Below are 26,943 nucleotides of genomic sequence, written 5' to 3' on the forward strand. Positions count from 1 at the left end.
GTAACCATATAGAAAAGCAAAAGAGACAAGGTGTTTATGTAGACAAGGTTTTCAAACAATTTGCATTGAAAGGTTTGAAATGGGCAGGGGGCCCAGAGATGGCAATTCCAAAAGGCAGAAACATCCTTTGTTCTATTATGAGGAGGAATAAGTGTAGGAATATGTCAAAAAAAAAGTTTTCAAACAGCCTCATCATTTCAAATACTATACCAAACTGGGATTCAGTATCACAATCATTCATTTCATTAGGCAATCTCAATGAGCCATAGACATTTGACATATTGTATAATTGACTTTCCCTGGGCTTTATTTGGCGATGCAAATGATGCTATTATGTCAGCTAAAAAAAAATGGCTCTGAAAGGTCATTGAATCTAATGCTGGTCTATTTTCAGTTCATGCAAAAACGCTGCCATCGTACCACTGACATGAAACGATTAGAAAAAAACAAATAGGCCACAAATAAACCTGCTGTTTAAATTCAAGCAAACATTTCAGCACACATTCAATAGAACGAATGACAGTTTTTAAAAACAGCTATTATTCAGTCTCTGCTGAGTATTTTTCAAGCCGGCAACAGCTGCGACAATCTTAAAATTATAGAGCGGACAAGAGAAGGGACAGTGTGTCTGCCAGCAATAATTAGTTACACAGTGCACAGGGACATATGGGTTATAACACCATTAACACTTCAGCAGAGCAGCTTTACTATTCAGTTATGCCGCATTAACAGCTTGAGACAGATTTAAACAGCAGGCATGCACCTGCTTAGTGTCTCCCATAAACACACACACTTAAACACACATACACACACTTGGAATTTAAGCCTGGAGACAAGTATTTACACAATTAAAATGGAAAACAAGTGCATTTCCGTACCAGATACAAGTGGATATCACAAGTCAGTCAGATTTAAACCTTCATTATGCATCTATAATATGGCTTCTTGTTTTGTTGTATTATCACTTGCTGCCTCTATAATGAAAGTTTCACACATTATAATACCATGCATTCAATAGGAGTGGTAGATCAGTGGTTGAGATGTTGGACTTGTAAAGGAGCACCTAACTTCCACTGCTGGCTCCTAAATTGTATAAATAAAACCACTCCATTGTATAAATGAGTATAAATAAATGCTGCTATCATTCAATTTATCAACGAAATGTCTGCAAGATTTTTTAAACTATATAAAATATTCAATAATCAATTCATTTGTATTTAATAATAACCCTTTTGTCCATTTCATTCGCCCAGATAGCCGTTCTATTACAATGTGCATAGAGACGCATGTTCTCATTATTGACAGCGTTTTCTTTAGGCAGCATTTTCTACTAGTGACATTTATTTTTGACAGAGGTGCTAATAGTTTGCCCTCAGTTTCCTCAACGGTCCTGCTGCGTTGCCTACTTCAGCAAAATTAACAACTGTACAACTCAAAAACAAGTTCCTCTTTAACTGTCATTCCATAGATTTTCTGATTCTCAAAAAGTGAAAACATCGTCTTCATGCCTAAACCATCACAATCCTTCAGAACAAATTTAAAGTTAAGGCATATTGAATATATAAAAACATGCTGGTATAAATAATAACAGTAATCATCAAAAAGCATTTGAAATATATAGCTGTAAATGTACATGGATATGTCTAGCTTCTTCGCTGCTATAATTGCTCATGCTTTTTGGGAGGTATGTGAGGTCTGGAACAGGCGGAACAGGTGGATTGATTGCGTTCGTGGATGTTGTAGTCAGACTCAGGGAGGATCACCCGACTGCGATCTGTGTCAGCTGCAGGTTTCTCAGCATCACTCTCCATGATGTGCTCAACCAGGCGCATGATGGCTTTGTCAATGTTTGTGTTATCCTGAGAGATAGATAGAGAGAGAGAGAGAGAAGAGAGAGAGAGAGAGAGAGAGAGAGAGAGAAAGAGAGAGAGAGAGAGAGAGAGAGAGAGAGAGAGAGAAGAGAGAGAGAGAGAGAGAGAGAGAGAGAAAGCAAAAACTAGTTTTACAACCTTGTGTCACAAGGGAAAGCTACAGAGACTGGATACCAAAGTTTCCTTTTGTGTTCCACAATGTAGTTTTTTAATTACCTGACCGAATGGGTTTAATTTAACTGATGCAGTTTAATATTTGACACATTATTGACAAGTGTATATATCTGGGCATACTGTATCACTGATGCAATCGAAATCTCAGTGTACTCTCGTCATCCACTCCATTTATTATATAGTGCAGTGGTGTAGTGGGAATCGTTAAAAGCCACAAATAGCATAACCTAAAAAATAAATTAAAGTTTTTGATTTAGGTTTGTTAAATAAAATTGCTAGAACGTCCAGGGTTTATAGCTGCTATAAAACTAATTACAGGAATTGTTCTTTTCTTTTATAATTGTTCAGCTGTTATAAATCATGCAGTGTTGTTCATTCAGTAATTAAAAAAATGTTACTTTTGGCAGAAGAAGAATAAAACACTTCGTGATGCAGGATATTTTTCTATAAAGGAAACATGTCAGCATCGTTTTATTCCTGATGAATGCAAAAGACATACATTGTAATTGTACCAGACAGATAATAACTTAAAGTCTGGAATAAAGTACAAATCTATCAATCTGATTGAAAAAAAACCCATATGGTATTTAATTTCGTTATTGTGGTTTTAATGTATCAATTTATTGTTTAATTTTGTCATGTAGTTGTTTAGTAGAGAGTAATAGCAACATTATTTATATCACTGAAGCCTGACTGAAATGAAATGAAGGAAAAAGAATGGTTAGAAGAGATGAACGATGCTTATACACTTAAACTATGTACACATTTCAAACTAACACATGTTCTGTGATTCATCTTTATTCAGATGTTTATCCTGGTGATAGTATTAGGGAGCTGAAGTCTATCCCAGAAACACTGAGCACACAGCAGGAAAACACACTGTATGGAGTAAATGTGTAAAGGGTAATGTGTATATCCATTCACTCTTTCATTTAGCATCGGCAATCCATCGGTAATCCACCTATTGTACAGTGGCTTGCAAAAGTTTGGGCACCCCTGGTCAAAATTTCTGTTGATGTGAACAGTTAAACAAGTGGAAGATGAAATGATCTCCAAAAGGCATAAAGTTAAACATGTAACACTATTTTGCAATATTTCAAACAATATCAGTGTGTTGTGTTTGTTTTCTATAATATTAGAGTGAAAAAGGGAAAGCAGCATCCTGCAACATAATTTTGAGCTCTCAGATAACTTTGACCAAGGTATCAGACCTTAATTAGCCTGTTAGGGTCATAGCTTGTTCACAGTCATCATTAAAAATAGCCATTTGATTTGACATTTTAAAGCCTTATAAATACCCAGACTTTTTTAACCTTGTCCCAACATTTAGCAGCCATGGGCTCCTGTAAGCAGTTGCCTAGCACTCTGAAAATAAAAATGATTGATGCCCACAAAGCATGATTGGGCTATAAGAAGATAGCAAAGTGTTTTCAGGTACCGATTTTAGAGATCATTTCATCTTCCACTTGCTTAACTGTTTACATTAACAGAAATTTTGACCAGGGGGTGCCCAAACTTTCGCATGCCACTGTATACACTTTAGAGAAATTAGAGAGGGAGAAAAATGCTTTTATTTGTCACATATATCTTACAACACACTGAAGTTCTTTCTTTAAATATCCAAGCTTGTTAGAAAGCTGAAGTCAGAACAAAGGTTAAGCCATTATACAACACCATGGGAACAGAGAGATTTAAGCATCTTGCTCAAGGGCCTAAGAGTTGCAGCCCTGTGGTGCAAACCCCTGACCTTCTGATCAATAACCAAGAGCCTTAACCACTGAGCTACCACTATACTATAGCTACCATTTTACTGTTTACTGTCATAAGCGTACTTTTTATATACACTTTTTTTCTCATATATATATATATACAGTACAGACCAAAAGTTTGGACACACCTTCTCATTCAAAGAGTTTTCTTTATTTTCATGACTATGAAAATTGTAGATTCACACTGAAAGCATCAAAACTATGAATTAACACATGTGAAATTATATATGGAATTATATACATAACAAAAAAGTGTGAAACAACTGAAAATATGTCATATTCTAGGTTCTTCAAAGTAGCCACCTTTTGCTTTGATTACTGCTTTGCACACTCTTGGCATTCTCTTGATGAGCTTCAAGAGGTAGTCACCTGAAATGGTCTTCCAACAGTCTTGAAGGAGTTCCCAGAGATGCTTAGCACTTGTTGGCCCTTTTGCCTTCACTCTGCGGTCCAGCTCACCCCTAAACCATCTCGATTGGGTTCAGGTCCGGTGACTGTGGAGGCCAGGTCATCTGGCGCAGCACCCCAACACTCTCCTTCTTGGTCAAATAGCCCTTACACAGCCTGGAGGTGTGTTTGGGGTCATTGTCCTGTTGAAAAATAAATGATGGTCCAACTAAACGCAAACCGGATGGAATAGCATGCCGCTGCAAGATGCTGTGGTAGCCATCCTGGTTCAGTAGGCCTTCAATTTTGAATAAATCCCCAACAGTGTCACCAGCAAAGCACCCCCACAACATCCAGGGAACCAGGCATGTAGAGTCAATCCGTTCACCTTTTCTGTGTCGCACAAAGACACGGTGGTTGGAACCAAAGATCTCAAATTTGGACTCATCAGACCAAAGCACAGATTTCCACTGGTCTAATGTCCATTCCTTGTGTTCTTTAGCCCAAACAAGTTTTTTCTGCTTGTTGCCTTTCTTTAGCAGTGGTTTCCTAGCAGATATTCTACCATGAAGGCCTGATTCACACAGTCTCCTCTTAACAGTTGTTGTAGAGATGTGTCTGCTGCTAGAACTCTGTGTGCCATTGTCCTGGTCTCTAATCTGAGCTGCTGTTAACCTGCGATTTCTGAGGCTGGTGACTCGAATGAACTTATCCTCCGCAGCAGAGGTGACTCTTAGTCTTCCTTTCCTGGGGCGGTTCGCATGTGAGCCAGTTTCTTTGTAGCGCTTGATGGTTTTTGTGACTGCACTTGGGGACACTTTCAAAGTTTTCCCAATTTTTCGGACTGACTGACCTTCATTTCTTAAAGTAATGATGGCCACTCGTTTTTCTGTGCTTAGCTGCTTTTTTCTTGCCATAATACAAATTTTAACAGTCTATTCAGTAGGACTATCAGCTGTGTATCCACCTGACTTCTGCACAACACAACTGATGGTCCCAACCCCATTTATAAGGCAAGAAATAACACTTATTAAACCTGACAGGGCACACCTGTGAAGTAAAAACCATTTCAGGTGACTCCCTCTTGAAGCTCATCAAGAGAATGCCAAGAGTGTGCAAAGCAGTAATCAAAGCAAAAGGTGGCTACTTTGAAGAACCTACAATATGACATATTTTCAGTTGTTTCACACATTTTTGTTATGTACATAATTCCATATATAATTCCACATGTGTTAATTTATAGTTTTGATGCCTTCAGTGTGACTCTACAATTGTCATAGACATGAAAATAAAGAAAACTCTTTGAATGAGAAGGTGTGTCCAAACTTTTGGTCTGTACTATATATATATATATATATATATATATATATATATATATATATATATATATATATATATATATATATATATATATATATATATATTTTTATATACCGTATTTTCCGGACTATAAGCCGCTACTTTTTTCCCACGCTTTGAACCCTTAAACAACGAAGTGGCTAATTTATGGATTTTTCCTTGCTTTTTCCCGGTTTCACAAGTTTCAAGCCAAAAAACTGAGTCCCATAACATTAGACCAATGAAATTGCCGAACGGGTTCAGGTGAACCAATGAAACTCTTTATATTAAATCAGATGCGCTCCCACTTAATCAGGTTGCACCACATCATAAATATGGATGAGGTTTCTCTGACGTTTGTCTACAGGAAATACAAATTATTCGTCACGCTGAAAACAACCAGGCATGAAAAAAACGCACCTAACCTGTGTTCTGAGCTGCACGGCATTAGGAGAAAAGATTCACCGATGGTGATTTTTAAACGCACAATGATGACAAAAGATAAACTTATAGTTTATATAGTTGTGTTGTGTTTTAATAGTTGTGAAAGGAAGGAGGAAGACCGTGAACAATTACTTTCTTGGTAGGCTACTGTTTAGATACAAGCCGTTGAAACGCGTTGAGTCTGGGAATAGCTCGCTAACTCCAGTTGCAACAGAAATCATATAAGCACAGACAGGTTTCAAAAACTCGTGCTTTTTTATTTTTCTTGGCAACAGCGTTACGGGTTAGTCAAAGAAACTTGGAAATGAGCATCAGAAAATAATAAGGACATATTCCTTGTTCTTGCACACATGCAGTAATAGCGAAAAAATGCAGCGGCAGGCTATTCCCAAAAGGCCGCTCTGCTCTTAAAGGAGCCACAACATATTTCACCCATTACACCGTGTAACAGACACTGTCTTTCATTAAAGCCTGTGTAAAGTTTATTAGTTTCAGTGTAGTGCGGCTTATAGACAGGTGCGGCTTATTTATGTTCAAAATAAAAATCTTTGTCAAATTCAGTTGGTGCGCTTAATAGTCCGGAAATAACAGTAGTTTATACTCTTTATTTATCTGCCTTTTTTTCTTGGTTTATTTTTCTCCCCATCCTATTCCCTTGTGCCGGACATTTGTAAAAAGCATTTCAAAGCATGTCGTACTCTGTATGTATGTGTATGTGACAAATAAAATTTGATTTAATTTGATTTGACTATACATTTGTAAAACAAAAGGACTTAGAGAGAACCCACAAAGACACAGTGAGTGTAATTGAAACTCTGTAATACAGTAGCAGTAACCCTGAGATTGTACCTTACCTTGGCAGACGTTTCATACCATCCCACGAATCCTTGCTCTTCCGTAAAACTCTCCAGCTTGGGTAGTTTGGCACACAGGCCATGTTTCTGTTGGTCACACTTATTCGCCAGCAGGACAGCTGGCACCGGGTGACCATTACAGAGGGCCACTTTAGCATCCAGGTCACATTTCCATTTAAGTACAGCTTGGAAAGTGGAGACTCGAGTCATGTCAAAAACCACCAGTGCTCCTACTGCTTCGCGGTAGTACACACGAGTCATGTTGCCATATCGCTCCTGTCCTGGAAAAACATGGCGGAAGGTGATAAATGCACTACACTGTATTGGCCACAATATCACATGTTTGAAGCCTTTTACTCTAATCACATTAAACCTTCTACTCTAATTACATTAAACGTTGCTTTCCCTCACATGACACTAACTAATGAATAAAACCAGCAGAAAACACCACGTGACTTCCATCTAAGTATCATGGACATGGACAGAAAGACATATACACACACACACACGTGTGCACACACACACACTCAAATATCAGAAATGACACGCACTGTTTAAACAGTGCATTCCATGGGCGTGTTTGTGTAATAAGTTTTGCAAAGGCAAATAGTTAACTGCATGCAAACACCCACTGCAACTTCATAAGCAAAATCTTTACAATTTTTTTTTTTTTTTTACAGTCTATACAGAACTCGGTGCCATTTTATATGTATAACAATGGCTTTAGACATAATAATGAGAAGAAGTCCTAACATTGAACACTCTCAGAAATAAAGATATCACACTATACATTTACATGCATACAATTCATGTGGGACAACTTTTGTGGCTTTAGTATGTATTTTAGTATTCATGTACCTGGAAACATGACTATAATGTATTTTAGATTTGATCTAAGGCATACAATTAAATCTTGAAAACCAATAATAAACATTTAAAGACTTTACTAAAGACTTTAAAAGATACTAAAGATACAAAACTCTGTACTCTCCCAAAGGAAGATATAGTGATTATATCTTGTACGACATTAAAACCCTTGCGATGAACACTGGATGCTAGGCTCAAATTATTTCGATTGTCAGAGATCTTGGATTCATCGAATCACATGTTGAAGTCATCTGGAGTGCCTGAGATTATTGAAACATCTCAGGCAACTCGGATCCCCGGAACAACCTAATAAAATATCTGTTCGCTTGCATTCGTAACATATTATATATATATTTTTATTTTATGTTTGTGATATCAGTACTACAGTACTGGCTTGCTAAGCAATAAAAATGATTATAAACGAATATATTGTGGAAACCTTAAAACAACAGTGAATCCATTACTTTATCATAAGCTTGATATTATTATAATTGTGAATATATAATACCTTGTGACCGAGGCAGGTTTCTTTATGGTATAATCATGTGATATAACCATAAATAATAATGTAAAAAAAAAAAAAGAAAAAAAAAAAACCCTAGATGTCTATTTCTTATGTACATACCACTTTTTTATTCCAGTGACTTATGGCTATACAAACTACTCAAAATTAACATCTGAAAAATGCCTTATTACAATCAAAATAAGCGCATTGGAAACTTTCGCAGCTGTATAGTTAGATAAGCGTTTCCAGATGTGGTGCCTACCGGCGATATCCCACAGCTGGAGGCGGATGACGGTGCCCGGGTCCCAGTGCAGCACTTTGAGAGCGAAGTCTACCCCGATGGTGGCTCTGTAATGATGAGAGAAAACCTGGTTCACGTAGCGCCTGATGATGGCCGTCTTCCCTACACCCAGATCCCCTACAACCAACACCTTCAACAAGCGCTCCCGCTGCATGGTGTCCTCACAAACCAGAGCTTTTTTTTTTTTTTTTACAGCTAAATACGGCTAAAAAGTTGGATGGTGGAAATACAATCCGCCCACTGCAGCATTAAATAGCAGACTACGCCACCTCTGGGAGAGGCTGCTGTATGCTGTGTGGAGAGTTTGGGACAGAGCCACAGTGTAGTTCACTGCCACGTTTACTGGAAGGGTGATAAACTGCCTTTACAGCTCAACATCATGTGTGACCTTCAGACAAACTCTTCAATATGTGAATACATATTCAAAACATTTATTGTAGAGCTAGGTTCTAGTGATTATTATTATTATAATAATTTTTTTTTTTTTTACAATATATATACTGGGTCATGGTTTAAAATCTCACATTGTCCAAGTTTTGCATTTACAGCATTTAGCAGACGACCTTATCCAGAGCGACTTACAGTGATTCAAACTAAGAATAAAATTTTACATGTATAAAAATGAATGCTATGTGCCGGTATTACACGCAGTAGTAAGTGTCTAGTGTGTCCTATTCCAGATAGACAGCGCACATGTTGCGAGCTAGTCCAGAGATCGTTAATCAAGATGGCAGGCAACAGTGTTAGTTAGCATGTGGTGATAAAGTTTCTCGTGAACGGAGGCATAAATCCCGCAGATATCTACAGAAGGTTTTAAGAACAGTACAGTGATGAACCACTCAGCCGCATTAGGACACTTGAATGCTGTAAATTTTCAAAAATAGCTGTACGTCTGTCGACCTACAGCAGTCATTCTTGTGAACATTCAGCACGTGGAACGCCTGATCCTGGATAATCGATGAGTTCCTCGAAGGTCAGCATTTCAGCACAAAGTGAAGCAGGCTGTTCTATAATGGTTCAAATTTACTGACAAATCTTTCTGTGCTTAATCTTTCCAGGCAGTAGGTAAACGCTGGGTATAAATGAGGGTGTAATGCAGCAGGGGGTATGTTGAAAAATAAATGCAGTTTCCATTTCTTGAAATGTATTATTTTATTCACTTAATCACCCTTCGTATTTATCTCATCAATACAATTGAGCAACTGTGGTTTTAAGAGCCTTGCTCAGGGGCATAGGAGTGGCAGATTTGTGTGGCTGGGATTTGATCTTCTAAAGCAGTGGTGTCAATCTCACTAATAGAGAGGCCCAAAATTAAATACTGGGTCTGAGTAGAGAGCCAAACAATGTCAGCATTTAATAAGCAACAAGACGGACAGGATTCTGATGGTTCTGATGGACTATATCTTCATGGTTTCAAGCATGCTGCTGCTGCCTCTCGATTGGCTGATTAGACAACTGCATGAATGAGTGACCAATCAATCATTTACTCAATCAATCAATTAATAATGTTTAGTTATAAAGCACATTTTATAATGAGCAGCTGAGATAGTGCTTTACAATAAAAAGTATTAATTAAACCAATTAGAGCATTTACAAACCAAGAAACACAAAATAGAGTAACTGAAACTTTTAGGAAAGAAAAAAAAAATGAAAGAAAAAGAAAAACAAGTTTTTAACATAAGAGGGTGTGAAGGTGTTCCTAATAAAGTGTAATTGATGAGTATTTGATGTACTTCTTCACTTCTCTTTCTCGTACTGATCATAACCTTGCATTATCCTTCCTTAGTGTTAGAGATCATATCTTATCAGCTTCACAGAAATCAAACAACTTTATACACTGCATACTGCATTGGGAGAGAAAGTGAAAGAAAGAAAAGAAAAAAAAGAAAGCAAGAAAAATCAGGAAGAGAGCTCGGGAGGAGGGAATAAAGAAAAGACATTGAAATCTATAGATAAATAACACTGGAGGAGCGTGCTGGAAAGGTTGCACTCCAGCAAGAACACAAACATATTTTCCATGACACATGTAACACCAGACAGTGTTTTGGAATACAGTTTTGTATACATCTTATTCAAGTAGCAAACTTCTGTCTGAGTTCATTGGACAGATTTTTTGCTACATTTTTTTTTTACTATAGTTTAAAAAGTTTCTCACACACACACACGCACACACACACACACACACACACACACACACACACACACACACACACACACACACACACACACACACACACTTTGTGACAAATCCAGCTTAGACATGTACATGAGAACAAATAGTGCCATTATAATGTTAGAACAAATTAAATATTAACTGACTAACTATAGCATAACATATATCTGCATACATTTTATACTTCTAGTATAGTATCAAAAAGTTAAACAATAAATACTTTTTTGCATTCTGTATTGCTCCTAATTACAGACGGTGTCAATATTAGTGGAGTTATATATATTTTAGATAGATTAGATAGATTAGATAGATTAGATAGATTAGATAGATAGATAGATAGATAGATAGATAGATAGATAGATAGATAGATAGATAGATAGATAGATAGATAGATAGAGCCACACAGCAATGAACTGCAGTTAAGTGTCTACCAGAAGTGCAAATAGTATCACTTGTGCAAACTGACAAGTGCAGATAAATATCTGTACAGCATATACTGTAAATATGTAAATATATGTACAGCAAATAAATAAAAAGGCTCTGGGCATCGTGAAAATATGCAGATGATGATGAACAAGTATATCATAGGAATATATTTATAGAATTATAATAGTGCGAGATGTATGTAAGGCACAATGTGTGTAGAGAATGTGGGATAAATACATTTACAATATAGAATATGTACATTGTATGTACAACTGTATGGACATTATGAACAGTGTATCACACTGTAGTGTTGAGTTTAATAGAGTGATGGTGGGTGGAAAAGAAGCCATTTAGTTCAGATACCTAACATAATGACCACTTGCCTAATATTGTGTTGGTCCCCCTTTTGCTGCTGAAATAGTCCTGACTCGTCGGCTTAACGTCTTCAGCAATTCAAGCTACAGGAGCTCGTCTGTTGGATCAGACCACATGGGCCCACCTTCGCTCCCCACATCAATGATCCTTGGCAGCCCATGAACCTGTCACTGGTTCGCCACTGTTCCATCCTTAGACCACTGTTCATAAATACTGACCTCTGCAGACTGGTAACAGCCCACAAGAGCTGCAGTTTTGGAGATGCTCTGACCCAGTCGTCTAGACATCACAATTTGGCTCTTGTCAAACTCACTCAAATCTAAGACAAAATGTACACTTGCTGCCTAATATATCCCACCCATTAACAGGTGCCATGATGAAGAGATAATCAGTGTTATTCACTCACTGGTCATAATGTTATAATGTCATAATGTTTTGTCTGGTCGGTGTATATTTCTCCTTCTTGATGGGAGGAGGTTAAACAGTTTGTGAGTGGTATATGAGGAGTCCTGTTATTTAGGGCACTGTCATTCAAGATTCATGATTTAAGTTAGGGTAGAATTAACGTTGAAATATATAACTTTAAGGTGAAAAAACAAATATTACAGGTAAGAAGGATGCCACAGAGACAAGAAATTTCTTTTTTGTGGTTCCCAATCAATTACAAAAAGATCATGTAGATATTAATTATTGTGTCCACTGTGTCTATGGTCTTACTGTCAAGTTAATTTTGCACATGCATGTTACTTTTGTTCATTTATGTTGTCTAGAGCAGCACCGTGGTCCTGGTTTGTACTGTACAATAAAAGCCTTATTGATCTTAATCATAAAATAAATCATGTCTGGGATCATGAGGGAGTTTTGCACAATGGGTTTTGCGCAAAAACAAGCGCTCGTTACCAAATCTAAGCGAAGCCCTGCTGTTTCCTGAACTCCAAATGTTTCCTGGATGTTGTTAAAGGGTTACACACTGAATCATCCGTGTGTTACAGCTGCGCCTCTCCTCGCTGCTTTACGGTAGTGGTGCTGATGCGGGATGAGTCAGGCTGTGTGATGCCTCTGACACTGCTGCCATTTCATCAGCACCATTTCCAAACATCTCACTGGTGTCCAGAGCGTGGAGGAGATACACACACCCCGGAAAAGCGTCATGACTTCGTTCTTTCACTTCTTAATTCCTGTGGCAGCTTCTCTGTTTCCTGTGCAGATATAAAGCGACATGGTGTGATCTTACTGTAGAAGATCAATCACTGTAGTAGTTTTTTGGTCGCTGTTAAAGAGTAAGACTGAACAGGGTGTGTGCGCGCGCGCTTTCTATTAACTCCAGCATCTTACACGGACCATGGCGTATGTGTTTACTGAACTCTGATGAACCCGACCAGCCTCTGTAAGTAAAAAAAGCTATATCGTGGGCTTCCATGTTTACTTTCTTCCATGTTTACTCTGTAACATACCGTTAAATAAACGCATAAAGAGATCCGGATCGTATAAAGGTGCATGATCTTGCTGATGAATGGATCACTAATGGTCATTACCGTATTACTTTTGTTTTGAGTGCGAACTGGAAGTACAGGAAACTGTCGTCTTATAAAACTCATAGCAGAATTTTGATCCCATCCTATATTTAACTATTTGCGCACGAATCTATTACATGCTGTATTATAAGAGCGTTGGGAGTGATGCTTAATTCCGTAGTGAGCATGTTGTTTCTGGAGAGCTAGCAGATAAGCGCTCCCCATGGCAACACTTCCGGTATGAGAGAGAGCAGGGCCTCGGCTGATCACTGCGTGTTTCAGTTCCACTGTTTGGAAGAACACTGTTTAATCCAGACACTGAACACACAGCAGAACCCCATCATTATATTAAAATAACTTATGCAGTGGTTGAGTGTAAACATTCACAGCCTTAGCTTGTATTAGAAACACCCAATTGTGATTTGAGATTGTTTTTTTTTGCTGTGTAAGAGCTGACAATCTGAGGCCAAGTTACAGCCAGACAGCTCTAAAGCAGTCTATCATTAACATAAAAGTGTTGTGTTTACTGTACATTATGATTAAAGGCATTAAAAGGCAAAAAAGTGTTTACATATTCATATATGTAAATACTTTATTTACATATTCATATATTGATGCTATTATATCATCGAAATAATATCATGAGGCAGATCACATCCTGTTGGTCATCACCATGTGATCAGAGCAGGACATTTGCCAAAAAAAAAACATTTGAGATTATTTTAGTACATTGTGTACCAAGCTCAGATCAGTATATCATTCCAGCTCAGAGGCTTCCAGTGGTCCTGGTCCTGTGGTATCTGGTCCTGGACCATCCCAGGCCTATGATCCTGACCAGTAGGACTGGCAAAAGAGCCCAGACAGACAGTACCAGGTGCAGAAATGTATGGTTTAGGACACTAAAGGTGCAGTATAAAATAGTTAAAATTCCTGGCCTTGACAGAATACTTGATTAGAAACGTGAAGAGGATTATTTTTAAAAAAAATTATAATAAATTTGGACAAAATTTGAGGGATCAGGAAAAAGTAAACTGATGTTTGTTTATGCCATAGGATATTTACTGTATGTGTGCACCAACTATCTTTTCACCCACTCAATCTCCACAGATAGACATGGAGACAATATGGCTTTACCAGTTTCGCCTGATCGTCATCGGGGACTCCACGGTTGGTAAATCATGTTTGATCAGGCGCTTCACAGAGGGGAGGTTCGCCCAAGTTTCTGACCCTACAGTTGGTGTGGATTTTTTCTCCCGCCTGGTTGAGATTGAGCCGGGAAAACGCATAAAGCTCCAGATATGGGATACGGCAGGTCAGGAGCGCTTCAGGTATTGTAGGAATATTTACTGTAGAGGGATATTTACAGTCAATTTAAAACATAAAGACTGAAAAATGTAACAATGATAGGCACATACTGTGTATATTTAGGGATTTTGTAATACATGGATGAAAATGTCTGTTACGCAATGACTTTGAACCTTCAGTTAGAAGATTATCAGGCTAACTTTACAGCTATCTTTATCCCAAAGGTTGTTGTCCCCTTGGCAACCATGCTGGAGCATTTCACCTTTGATGGTCGAATGTCTGTACACCCCCTTCAGTGGTGACAAATCTCTACTTACGTCAATGAGAGATATTTCTGATCAGTGTGATTCACTGAGGCACATGTTATTTCCTCAATATGTAGGTGCTTACACAAAACTATGTAAACCATTTCTTCATGCAGCTGGCTTTGTGCACAGGGACACCGTCATGCTGGAGCATATATACATTTTAAATTGTGTGACTCCAACTTTGTGGTAACAGTTTGGGAAGAAGCACAAATGGCTGGAAAAGTCAGGTGTCTAAAGATTTTTGTCCATATATTGTAAGTTTTTAGTCATGAGTCTTTTAGAACACGAATGTTTTAATGCATTTATATTTAGCAGGGTTTTGGCATTTTATTTAATAAATTAGATTTCTCCACCGAAATCTAGGAACATATAAAAAAACAATCTCTAAGCTGTTGTCCATTTTACAAATGATTAGACTTTGTCCCTAATCACATCAACAAGTCAGTTTACTTAAAAGTTGGATGCAATTTCAGGCAGATATTTTTACAGTCATTATGGCAACAATTTTGTTTTAAAGCACTTCATAGCTTCAGTGCAATATTAATAATCGTTGATATTATAATGAGTATCAAGCACCAAGTATGTTTCTGTTAATTAACTTTTGAGGTACAAATTTCAGATTTTGTAAAGAATTTTTTTTCTGAATCATAATTTAAAAAATGGTACTTCACAAATTTCTTTTTTGGGCATCAGTCCTAACTATCATAGTTTCTAAGTCACTACAGACCTTTGATCTAAAAGTTTTCACCTCAGTGTGTATGCAAGTTTTTCACCAACTCACTCACAACCGTTCATGTTTCCCATAGGTCCATTACTAGAGCGTACTACCGTAACTCAGTAGGAGGCCTGCTGCTCTTTGATATCACAAACCGCCGCTCATTTCAGAACGTGCGTGAGTGGCTAGAGGAGGCACGCAGTCATGTGCAACCACACACCATCGTCTTCCTTCTAGTGGGCCACAAGTGCGATCTGGAGACACAACGTCAGGTCTCCCGGCATGAGGCCGAGAAGTTGGCATCAGTTTTCGGCATGCGTTACGTGGAGACTTCTGCGTGCGATGCCATCAACGTAGAAAGGGCGTTCACTGAGCTCACGCGTGACATCTTTGAGTTGGTCAAGCATGGAGACATCACTATTGAAGAAGACTGGGAGGGGGTGCGGAGCGGCTTTGTTCCTAACATGGTGCACTCATCCGAGGAGGTAACAAAGAATGAACGCCGGTGCTTCTGCTGAGCCACCTGGAATCCTCATTCAGACTCAAAATGTTCAATCTCTCAGAATAGAAGGGCAAACTTCAATCCTCACTTCTGACACTACTTCTTCCCTGCCTGCTGAATGGTCCCCAAGTCTCCACCTTCTGGTTCCTCACTAGTTACTTCTCCTCATAGATAACCATTTACAAGACCAACAAGACGATGCACACTGACACACATTTCAGCTCCTTCGGCCTCTTAAATAAACAGAACCATATTCCAGCACCTTATACATCAATCAATCAATCACTTGAAAGCCATGACATGTTTCCCTTGAGGGTAAACAGCCTTTAGAGACTGGTTCTTCTCTAGACATGCAGACTTTTCCATGAGGGAACACCCAAAAGTACAGACTTTTAAATGTATCGAGTTCAGAAAGCTGAAATCACTGCTTGAGGAAAAAAAGACTGGATTACTTACTTCTCTGGTTGAGGTATAAAAGCGACATATCAGGTGACAGTGTAATGAAAGAAACTGGTGTATTGCAATATACCACATAACACAGAAACCAGGCCTGAATATTTAGGTGACAAATCAACATTAATATCAACAAAGACCTGCTGATTTCTGTTTTCTTTCTTTCTTTCTTTTGGAGACATGTTGATAAGCAAAACCTGTACTTTTGATAATGTACCAAAGGGATTTATGTAAGCTTTATATTACAGGTAAGAGAAATGGTGAAATACCGTTATACACCTCCATTTTTGAAAAAAAAATTTAATTGTGACCCTTCCTGGTGCTCAAAATTTCACTCCTGACTACTGAACCACGTTCCAAAAGCAATTGGTTTGCACTGTTATATTTTATACAAACAGCTTTTTCAACCCCACCCCCCCTACACAAAAAACAACAAATATAAATATATTTGCATATAAATGCAGATTCTTGCCCTCATAATAATAATTGATCAGAAATATTTCTACCAAGCACATCTATTTGGACCAGACTGTAGTACACATTGCTGCTTCGACTAAATAAAATCCTATATTTGTAACAATATAATATTGCATGGTATTAATGATCCCAATCTCCTTATTTACAGTATGACGAACAGACGGAGAGCAACTGTTACGTTTTGTTTAGTGATGTATGTATATCGTGCAGCTTCTGCCACAGTACTGGATTCAATCCAGTCAAATAAATCTTTACAGCACTAACACACATTTTGAGTTGGTATTCAGTCTCGCTTTGTTTTTCTGAAGCAAATGAATCCGAGCTTCTGAAGACTGGAATATTAATGATGAGTGTACTGAGAAATAGTTGTAAAACACTCTGTACCTCTTTATCAGAACCTGATGTATTACAGATTAAAATACTATGACAAAAGAAAATGTATTTTTTCCCCCTTCCTTTCATAATGAATTCCTGAAATGAAGTTATGAAGTCTTGAATTGTGCTCTTTTTGTGTTTGAGCGAATGGAAGCATTACACAAGACAATATAACTTTTTGCAGAAGTACTACTTCTGAGGTCCAGGCATGTAGAGGTTGTAACTCTGGATTTGTTTTGAAGGAACAATTCCTAAGTCATAATGGAACAATTTTTGCCTTTAACTAGGTGACACCTTTAACATAAATAAACTGTCAATAAATTCATTAAAAGACATTTTTACATGAAGCGGACAAACACCAAAGGTTTTTATACATGTAAATATGGCATAATGCCCTGTATATCATTAATATATAGTTTGGAGGTGGGTTGGTTTTGTCAGGAATAATTAGAAAGATATTTAAAGAATTAAATCTCTATTACTTATTAAATAAGCTATAGATTCTTCCTTCTGTTGGACAAACCAATAAAATGTTTAGATATATATTATTTAACTCCGTTCTTCAGTAGTCTCATACGATTTGTCTGAACCTTTTCGAAATTAGTTTTAAAATAATCCAAATTCTGAAACGTAAGCTATGTATAAAAATCTTCGGAGATCATGTTTCCCCTACAGCGTTGTACCTGCATGATGTTATGCACTGTGCTGCTGCAACATGACTGGCAGTTTAGATGATTGTATTAAAGAGCAGGAGTAGAGATATTACTTAAAGTGGCCAGAGTGAATATTCATGTTCAGGCTTTATGCTGGGCGGAGCAAATGTAAATTCAGGGTATATCTCAGGAACAACTCAATGCATACCAGAGCTTGGCTGAAAATGACAAAAACAATTTAAAGTCAATAAATCAAGCTGCTGAGTTTTGGAGAAAGGGAGGAGTCTGGAGAAAGGGGGCAACACTACTCTCTGCACTGCCGTGGTGCTCAGAAATAATGTTCTACATGAGGGGGGGTGGGGGGGTTAATAAACACAAGACCATTTTGTTCACTTTGTGTCTTTCCCAAAGCTTCATTGAGATTCGCTCGTTCAGTTTTAATGGATACAATTTAACAAATAAATACACTTGAAAAACAAGTAAAAAGGGAGAGGAAAAAGCACAGGATTCTGAAGAGGTAAGAGCTGTGGAGTCAACAGGGGGAGAAGAAACACATGAGCAAGTGAAACAAGTTAAGACAGATGGGAAGGTTAACCAGTAAATACACTTTTCAGATTTTAAGCAATCCACTCTTTGTATACAGAATCTGGCCACACAGACCTTTTCAAAACCAGTATATTTCTCCCATTATCAGGAAATAGTTCAATTCAGTGTCATGAAAACCAGACTGCAAGTATAAAATAAATGAAAAAAAGTTGAACAACCAGGTAAAATAAACTACTACTGTTTATAGAAAAAAGAAAACTGACATGATGACATCGGTTTCATTTCCTCTTTACTTGAAAAAATATTTTAAAAGTAACAAAATTGATAACAGTGTGGAGGGAAACTGACTGCGGTGTTTCTCAGACAGGGAACAATTCCATCTTTTTCTAAGACCTCTCAGCTGATTTAAGAAGGTTGTCTTTGCTCCTCCTCTTGACATCCCAGTTGTACACACGTGCCATATCTGAAGACAATGTTAAGGCCTGTCCAAATAATGTTACTGTGACAGTTACAAAGCACTGTGATTAAATAAATTGAGCTAGTCTTCTAATACAATGTTTTTTTTTTATTATATTTTTACTTAAATGCATTTGGACAAAAAACAAATGCATTAAACCTTGCATGCCATAACTGTTCTTATCTTTAACATGGTAGAAACAAGAGTTCTCTACCACTTGGAAAAATAGGGATATGTATAAGGAAGAACAAAATCCCACATTTTTTTTTTTTTTTTACAATTTGGAATACATAATGGTGTAGACATGTTTGTACAAAGGAGAACTTGTGTTCCAGCCCTTCGATTTACCACCTAACTAGTGAATGCGCTAATATTTATACTGAGATATATCTATCTCTCTATCTCTCTCTCTCTCTATGCACACATACATATCAGAGCTGTCATTTAACACGTTAATGCAAATTAATTTTAATGGCTCTAATTTTAAAGTGCAATTAATGCAGCGCGCATTTCTGTTTGACCTGATTGAAATATAAAAGGAGAGATTAAAACCTTCAACGCAAAACATTTATTGACTACGTCCTTATTTAATTCAGATATAAGCCAAAAAAATTAAAAACGTTTTACTGAAGCGCCAAGTCTCAAATCAAGCACCAAAATCCGCCATGAAGCGCACATCCAGGATTTAAAACCCCCATGTGGAAACACAGTTTGGTGATCTGATTATTTATTTTAAACCACCATATTTATTTTAAAACATTTGTAAGAATATTTTGTCTTCATGCTAAGGTCCCCTGGTGGTCTAGTGGTTAAGATGCAGCGCTCCCACCGCTGCGACCCGGGTTCGATTCCCGGTCAGGGAACCATCCCCAGCCACTCTTAGTGCCGGTCCCAAGCCCGGATAAATTGGGGAGGGTTGCGTTAGGAAGGGCATCCAGCGTAAAACATGTGCCAAATCAAACGTGCGGAGGATCCGCTGTGGCGACCCCTAACGGGAGAAGCCGAAAAGAAAGTATTTTGTCTTCATGCTCTATGTTGAGTTTGGTATCACTACTAATAAACATACATTTCCATAAAGCATTAATATTTGTCCATGCCCATGTTGATTAAAGTATTCGGTAGAGTTTTTTATTTGAATTTCTTTTTTTTTTTTTTTTAGAAAGGGCATCATGAATAAATGTGTTAAAGGTTTTAATTTCGCCTTATTTATATTTTTAAATAGAAATGGTAAAACAGAAACCATTAGACAGCTCTAAGTTTTACACACACACACACACGGGTACACCCCCAGATTTCAGCATATCTTCTGAATGGACAATTCTATAGAAATGAAACTTGGATAGATTTTGAGTAGTCAATGTGCAGCTTCTATATCAGTACAGATTTACAGTCCTCTAAAAATACCAACATACAGCCATTATTGTCTAAATAACGGTCAACAAATGTGAGTAATAACAGCTGTACCTCATGTAACAATGCAAAGCCACATGTCCTATTCATCAAGTTCATGTTTTTGTCTGCTTGACAGCACAATACAAATGTGTGTATCTTGTATTAGAGCAGTTAAAATTTGGTGCTTTGAGTACAATTCTCTCAAACTGACCGGTGGATATTTAACATGGAACCTCGTGGCAAAGACTCTCTACAGATTTGAGAAATAGAATTGTTGCTCTCCACAAAAATGGCTGCGGCTATAAGAGGATCGGTGCCATCCTGAAACTGATTTACAGTACAGTGACCAGGGTCATACAGAGGTTTCCCAAAAAGGGTTCCATTTGGAAAAGGCCTCGCAATGGTCGATCAAAGTTTAGTCTTCATGCTGTGCATCAGGTGCAAAAGCTGGCTTCAAAAAGCAGAGGCATGAGATGCATTGCTTAAAAAAAACATGCAGCCAGCATTGTTTAAAGATTGCAGTCGGTTTGCAAGGAAGCCTCTCCTAAAGCAGAACATGATGTCCTCCCTTTAGAAACATAACCAACTCAAAAACACCACAAAGTTGACAACTGCCTTGCTGAGGAAACTGAAGGTGATTGAATGGCCAAGTATGTCTTTAGACCTGAACCCTATTGAGCACCTGAGGGGCATTCTCAAGCAGAAGGTGGAGAAGCAGCATGTGTATAACAGTTAGCAGCTTTGTGATGTCATTATAGAGGAGTGGAAGAGGATCCCAGCAATAACCTGTGCAGCACTAGTGAATTCCATGCTCAGGAGGATTAAGGCAGTAAAGGATAACAATGTGCAAGTTTCAAGTTAATCCCTATAGCGCTTTTCACAATGGACATTGTCTCACAGCAGCTTTCCAGAACTTAAGAATGAAAGTGAATTGTGTGTGTTTATCTCTGATGAGCAGCCTGGGCCGACTGTGGCAAGGAAAAACTCCCTAGAGGTTATGAGGAAGAAACCTTGAGAGGAACCAGTAACAGTCTTATACAGTAGAAAGGACATTACTCAATCACACACTCCAGTACTCATGGTAGCTCTCTCTGTGGTGTTTGTATTGTTTCAAGATTTATAAATCACACCATTGATATCACCCAGATAACAGTGGTGCTCACACAAAATATTGACATATAAAGACACAGTTTTGACATGGTCACTTAGAGTTTACTCACTTTTGTTGGCAGTTACTTTGACAATTTTGTTGAGTTATTTTCTGTACTTTTAGATCTATAGATTATTATATTAGTATCTTTTAAAAGTGAGTACTTACTATATATATATATATGTATATATATATATATATATACACACACACACACACACACACACATACATATATATACACACACATATACATATATATATATATACATACACACACACACACACACACACACACACACACACTCACCGGCCACTTTATTAGGCACCTTACTAGTACCGGGTTGGACCCCCTTTTTGCCTTCAGAAATGCCTTAATCCTTCATTGCATAGATTCAATAAGGTACTGCAAACATTCCTCAGAGATTTTGGTCCATATTGACATGAAAGCATCACGCAGTTGCTGCAGATTTTTTGGCTGCACATCCATGATGCGAATCTCCCGTTCCACCACATCCCAAAGGTGTTCTATTGGATTAAGATCTGGTGACTGTGGAGGCCATTTGAGTACAGTGAGCTCATTGTCATGTTCAAGAAACCAGTCTGAGATGATTCGTGCTTTATGACATGGCGCGTTATCCTGCTGGAAGTAGCCATCAGAAGATGGGTACACTGTGGTCATAAAGGGATGGATATGGTTAGCAACAATACTCAGGTAGGCTGTGGCATTGACACGATGCTCAATTGGTACTAATGGGCCCAAAGTGTGCCAAGAAAATATCCCCCACACCATTACACCACCACCACCACCCAAATTCTGACCCTACCATCCGAATGTTGCCGCAAAAATCGAGACTCATCAGACCAGGCAACGTTTTTCCAATCTTCTATTGTCCAATTTTGAGCCTGTGCGAATTGTAGCCTCAGTTTCCTGTTCTTAGCTGTCAGGAGTGGCACCCGGTGTGGTCTTCTGCTGCTGTAGCCCATCCGCCTCAGAGTTCGGCGTGTTGTGCGTTCAGCGATGCTCTTCTGCATACCTCGGTTGTAACGAGTGGTTATTTGAGTAACTGTTGCCTTTCTATCAGCTCAAACCAGTCTGGCCATTCTCCTCTGACCTCTGGCATCAACAAGGCATTTGCGCCCACAGAACTGCAGCTCACTGGATATTTTCCCTTTTTCTGACCATTCTCTGTAAACCCTAGAGATGGTTGTGCGTGAAAATCCCAGTAGATCAGCAGTTTCTGAAATACTCAGACCAGCCCGTCTGGCACCAACAACCATGCCACGTTCAAAATCACTTAAATCACCTTTCTTCCCCATTCTGACGCTCGGTTTGAACTGCAGCAGATCGTCTTGACCATGTCTACCTGCCTAAATGCATTGAGTTGCTGCCATGTGATTGGCTGATTAGAATTTTGCGTTAACGAGCAGTTGGACAGGTGTACCTAATAAAGTGGGCTGGTGACAGTGTGTGTGTATTTTATATATATATATATATATATATATATATATATATATATATATATATATATATATATATATATATATATATATATATATATATATATATATATATATATATCGGTTCGCACTGAAACCGTCATGTGGAATTTTTTCCCCTGCTAATGTTTTAAACAGCCTACCAGAGCTGACAAGCTGAACATGTAAAAGGCAAATTGGTGAAAACTAGAGCCATTCCTGAGAATATTAAACTTGGCAGGGATCATCAGTTGCATCAACCTGCATCAGTTACATTTCCTCTGATCCTTCTAAGCCTCCCTGATCATTACAAGATATACTCAAGCTATATGGGTTCTTTTCAGAGATGTGTACACTACTTTTAAATTCAAAGCCCACAGTACAACTCTAATAAAAATGCCATTGTTGACCACCTGTATGTTCTATACGTACAGATTCAGCTCTATTCAGTACCTGTTACAAAAGAAGTTTCAGCTAAATTAAAGTACATGCAACATCAAACTCTACAGCGCTCACCTACCATAAAAAATTACACCAGCCAGATCATACAAAGATGACCTTTGGTCTAATTTACTATTCTTTACTTTGCTCTACTATTCTTTTTATGGATGGGGGTCCAAAAGGTCAGCCTGGCAAGACACACAGCTGTGTAAGGATACTGACTTCAGTGGTTGTGAACTGGTCCCGGAGGAAGTCAAGATCTTCCTGAAGAGACTCCAGGTTTCGAGAAGCCGTGCCGAGATTCTTCTCCAGCAGCGTCTGAGCTTCATCTATATCATATTCCAACATTACGTTGGCCTGTTAAAGGAAGAATCACCAGTAAGGAACCTGATGATTATCATCAGAACTGATTTTTCGATGATTAGAGCTCAGAGAAGTACCACAGACTGCAGAAACAGGATTTTAAATGGTTCCCACACACTGGATGGCTGATTCTGATTGTGTGAAACTTCTTAACAATAATATGTACTTAATAATCAATGAATAAAGTTAATTTGTGTGAAATTCATATATAAGCTATTTATTTGGCCATTCACTACCCATTCTTGTTTCCCACACTCTCTAATACATTAGATTGTAAATAGTTTAAGAATCTACGCCTTTCAAAATATAAAAACTGACACCATTTTATACGTTTAAAATATCATCAAAGATAATTTGAATTAAAACACTGTTGTTTAAGGTGGCATGATCCTCCACAAGTCTGTTTGATGACTTACCCCAAGCCACAAACACACTTTATCCGTGGGTGGAACAGAGGCCTTGCAGTACACATTGTCAGCCAATAGGAAATGTGTCTCCATTGGGTCTGTAGTTTCCTGTATTGAAACATGGACACATTACACAGTCACAAAAACGAGATGGACAGTGCATAGTCAGAAAGCCGTGACTACAGCTAAACATGTAGCCTGAATGATTAACTGAATAGGACTCACTAAATGATGTGGAATTTACCTTTTTTTTCTGCATGTGCCGTAAGATTTCCAACGTCTGCTTGATTTGGGGGATCTGGTTTTTCAATCTGGAGGAGGAAAAAACCCCAAAACAATAGAAAAGTAAGATGTGCCTAAATGCTAACATCTGATCCTCACTCTCACATCCTTCAATCTCAGAAAATCATTACAGCTTCCACATATTAAACTCTATTGATTGTGTAACTATCTCCCACTGTATATTGATACCTTCAAAATATTTAATTCTGGGAAAATAAGATTTCCAGGTCCTTTTCTACTCCCCCACCCAAGTGCAATTTATTGCTCTGATTAGGCAGGAGATGAAAAGTGGTACCACTGCAATGCAGTGATGGCAGGAAAATGCAATTATATCAGTCAGATCAAATCATCCAGGAAGGGTTTGTTTGTAGTGTGGCAATATATATTTTGGGTATATTAGGGCAAAGGCATACATATAAATCTATACAGTACGTTTATTGCAATTCATGTTTTAGCCTCGGGTGAGATCACATATCTATCTATCTATATAGATCTGACAATGACAGCTTGTTTTATTGAGGTTCTGACTGTAGAAAAACCGAACCGCCAACTTTGTACATTTATGGCAATTGTCAGATGCCCATATCCAGCACAACTTTCAATGCTTTCATGCTCAAGGGTCCAGCAGTGGTAGCTCAGTGGTGCTGGAATCTGAACCCACAATCCAGCATTTTAACCACTGAGCCACCACTTCTCCTGGCTCATGTTTCTGGATTTGAAAACATATTTTGAACTCAGGAAAGCAGTAAGGTCGTATACCAAGGGATTGAAAATACAAAACGTCTTAGTGTGCGTAAACATTGAGATCAGATACTAACAACCACTTCTAAGCAATATTAAAAAACGACATTAACGTTCGAGTAATAATTAATGTGATTCTCCACTAAGAGGTGGCTGAACGAGCCTTACTGTAAGCAGCTGAGCAGTCACCAGATTACTGCAGTTAATGTCAATGTCATGCAGTCATCATTGATGATAACATGATAACTCTTCCATCGTTGAGCAGCATTTAACAAGAACGTATCAAAATTCCCCGAACCTCATTTTTTTCTGAACCAGATTGAGTTCCATATATTTATATTTCTGGTATTGTTCATCCAGCTTCCTCAGTACGACATCTGCTGTGTCATTGCCGGGCTGCTTCATGAACGAATCCACATCCTCCTGCAGACAAACAATAAGCATACAACAACCTTTCAGAAAACCTACGTGGGTTTCGTCTCAAATAGCACATAAATGTGTCCACCACCTTCTAAATTCCCATATAGCAGTATGCACATTGTGAACACTAACAAATGTTCGAGAAAAAGCAAAAACGTTTATTTATCACCCCATCATTCCCTCGTGCCTCTGGTACAGCTAAAGTTCACCTACTACTATCCCTCAGCATGTATGAAGGGAGGATACAGTGTGTGGGAGTGGTGTTCTGCCAGTTAAAACTCTGGACTACTAATTAGGAGGTTGTGAAATCCTGGAACTCTCGAGCTGCTTTCCACGAAGACGTGCATGAATAAATGTATACAAGAAAGACATGCACGAAGACACCGTGTTTCATCTGACACACTTCGCTGGAATGAATGTGCTCCAGCGCTTGAACATCCGCGAAAAAGACCAGACTCTTCACCAGGCAAATCAATAGACTCATTTAAATTCTCAAAATAAATCCAGCAATTTGTTTGTGAAGTTTTAGGCTGATAGTAATCTTATTTAATCTAATATAATAATCTATTCAAATTAGCATGAGGAGATACAGATACTGGAGAACACAGACACGTGTGTCCACATCATAATGCTGTGAATGTACCATTTCTACACATTCACTTCAATTCATCGCAAGCTGTCTGTCAGTTTCAGGAATCAGACTCTCGCATGCATTCAGTATTTCACTTTATCCCCTTTTAATGTTATTATGCTCTCATCATGCTATGGCTAGGACACTTTACTGATTTTACTGTCAGTGATCATCATGTAGTTCTGCTCCACTCTGTACATTCTGGATCATCTCTGATTAATTACAATTGAAGAAAAAGCTGTAAATCAGACTAAACTAAACAATAACAATCCATGAAGCAGCTTCACATTCACAGCTAATTATTGAACTAAACGTTGAGTTGGTTTTCCAGAAACTGGGAACAAAACCACAACACCAAAGTCTATGCTTTCTAATAAAGGTTAGCTTTAGCCTGTTAGCCAGCACGAGCCCCAGCCTTAAAAGGACACGGGGGAACTTCATCTCCTGAGGCGTGTTAGCACAGCGGGTTAGGCTAACGGCTAATACACGCCGCGTTTTACTCTAAACGTCGTGAACGCGCTTACAAAAAGAGCCCGTGTTTTCTCCGAGTATAGAATCTCCATTAGTGTGAGGGGTGATGACTCACTACAAACACCGCTTCAGGGATTCCTAAGTGTTTCTTCTTGTTCGCAGCTGCAGCACTGCTCTTCTCTATGGTGGCCGCCATTTTGGAAAGAGCCGCAGCGCTTCCTCTTGACGGAGATTTGAGCGTCTGAGCGGCGCGCGAGCCTTTGCGCGGAAACGCTGCACGCGACGTCGTGGTGTATGGGCGGCACGGGGTTGCCGTGGAGACGAGTTTAAAGTCAAGGAATGGTGATTGGAAATAACATCTCAGTGTAAATATTGCTT

At 38.4% G+C, this 26,943-nt stretch overlaps 3 protein-coding genes across 5 annotated transcripts; 1 reads left to right on the plus strand and 2 right to left on the minus strand.

Moving 5' to 3' along the window:
- On the minus strand, positions 1-8,896 carry LOC310726202 (ras-related protein Rab-38). Its single transcript, XM_083541552.1, has 3 exons — positions 8,472-8,896; positions 6,838-7,118; positions 1-1,859 (listed from the first exon to the last, which is right to left on the minus strand). The coding sequence occupies exons 1-3, from the start codon at positions 8,662-8,664 to the stop codon at positions 1,659-1,661; spliced, it is 675 nt and encodes a 224-aa protein (XP_083397678.1). The 5' UTR covers positions 8,665-8,896; the 3' UTR covers positions 1-1,658.
- A 3,370-nt stretch (positions 8,897-12,266) lies between these two features.
- On the plus strand, positions 12,267-17,195 carry rab39bb (RAB39B, member RAS oncogene family b). 2 transcript variants are annotated; one of them, XM_083541553.1, is made up of 3 exons: positions 12,267-12,871; positions 14,110-14,326; positions 15,418-17,195. In XM_083541553.1, the coding sequence occupies exons 1-3, from the start codon at positions 12,853-12,855 to the stop codon at positions 15,842-15,844; spliced, it is 663 nt and encodes a 220-aa protein (XP_083397679.1). In that variant the 5' UTR covers positions 12,267-12,852; the 3' UTR covers positions 15,845-17,195. The 2 variants fall into 2 exon arrangements, with proteins under 2 accessions (XP_083397679.1, XP_083397680.1); XM_083541554.1 differs by having other exon boundaries at positions 12,272-12,871; positions 14,106-14,326.
- Positions 17,196-18,169: 974 nt separating this feature from the next.
- vbp1 (von Hippel-Lindau binding protein 1) lies at positions 18,170-26,856 on the minus strand. Of its 2 annotated transcripts, none has more exons than XM_083541557.1 (6): positions 26,681-26,856; positions 25,342-25,466; positions 24,265-24,331; positions 24,030-24,128; positions 23,469-23,607; positions 18,170-18,795 (listed from the first exon to the last, which is right to left on the minus strand). In XM_083541557.1, the coding sequence occupies exons 1-6, from the start codon at positions 26,759-26,761 to the stop codon at positions 18,719-18,721; spliced, it is 588 nt and encodes a 195-aa protein (XP_083397683.1). In that variant the 5' UTR covers positions 26,762-26,856; the 3' UTR covers positions 18,170-18,718. The 2 variants fall into 2 exon arrangements, with proteins under 2 accessions (XP_083397683.1, XP_083397684.1); XM_083541558.1 differs by having other exon boundaries at positions 26,619-26,787.
- Positions 26,857-26,943: the final 87 nt, after the last annotated feature.

Source organism: Silurus aristotelis (genome assembly GCF_946808225.1).
Source record: "Silurus aristotelis genome assembly, chromosome: 5".
Taxonomy (NCBI): Eukaryota; Metazoa; Chordata; class Actinopteri; order Siluriformes; family Siluridae; genus Silurus; species Silurus aristotelis.

Bases quoted from the DNA above. Each gene is read 5' to 3' on its own strand.
- LOC310726202 (XM_083541552.1), bottom strand. From the start codon at position 8,664: ATGCAGCGGGAGCGCTTGTTGAAGGTGTTGGTTGTAGGGGATCTGGGT. The intron at 7,119-8,471 runs GTAGGCACCACA...ATGTTTTTCCAG, and splicing joins CCAGCTGTGGGATATCGCCG to GACAGGAGCGATATGGCAAC. The intron at 1,860-6,837 runs GTAAGGTACAAT...TCTATCTCTCAG, and splicing joins GGTATGAAACGTCTGCCAAG to GATAACACAAACATTGACAA.
- rab39bb (XM_083541553.1), top strand. The intron at 14,327-15,417 runs GTATTGTAGGAA...TGTTTCCCATAG, and splicing joins GCAGGTCAGGAGCGCTTCAG to GTCCATTACTAGAGCGTACT.
- vbp1 (XM_083541557.1), bottom strand. From the start codon at position 26,761: ATGGCGGCCACCATAGAGAAGAGCAGTGCTGCAGCTGCGAACAAGAAG. The intron at 24,332-25,341 runs GTTCGGGGAATT...TTCCTCCTCCAG, and splicing joins CTGGTTCAGAAAAAAATGAG to ATTGAAAAACCAGATCCCCC. The intron at 23,608-24,029 runs GTAAGTCATCAA...TTCCTTTAACAG, and splicing joins AAGTGTGTTTGTGGCTTGGG to GCCAACGTAATGTTGGAATA.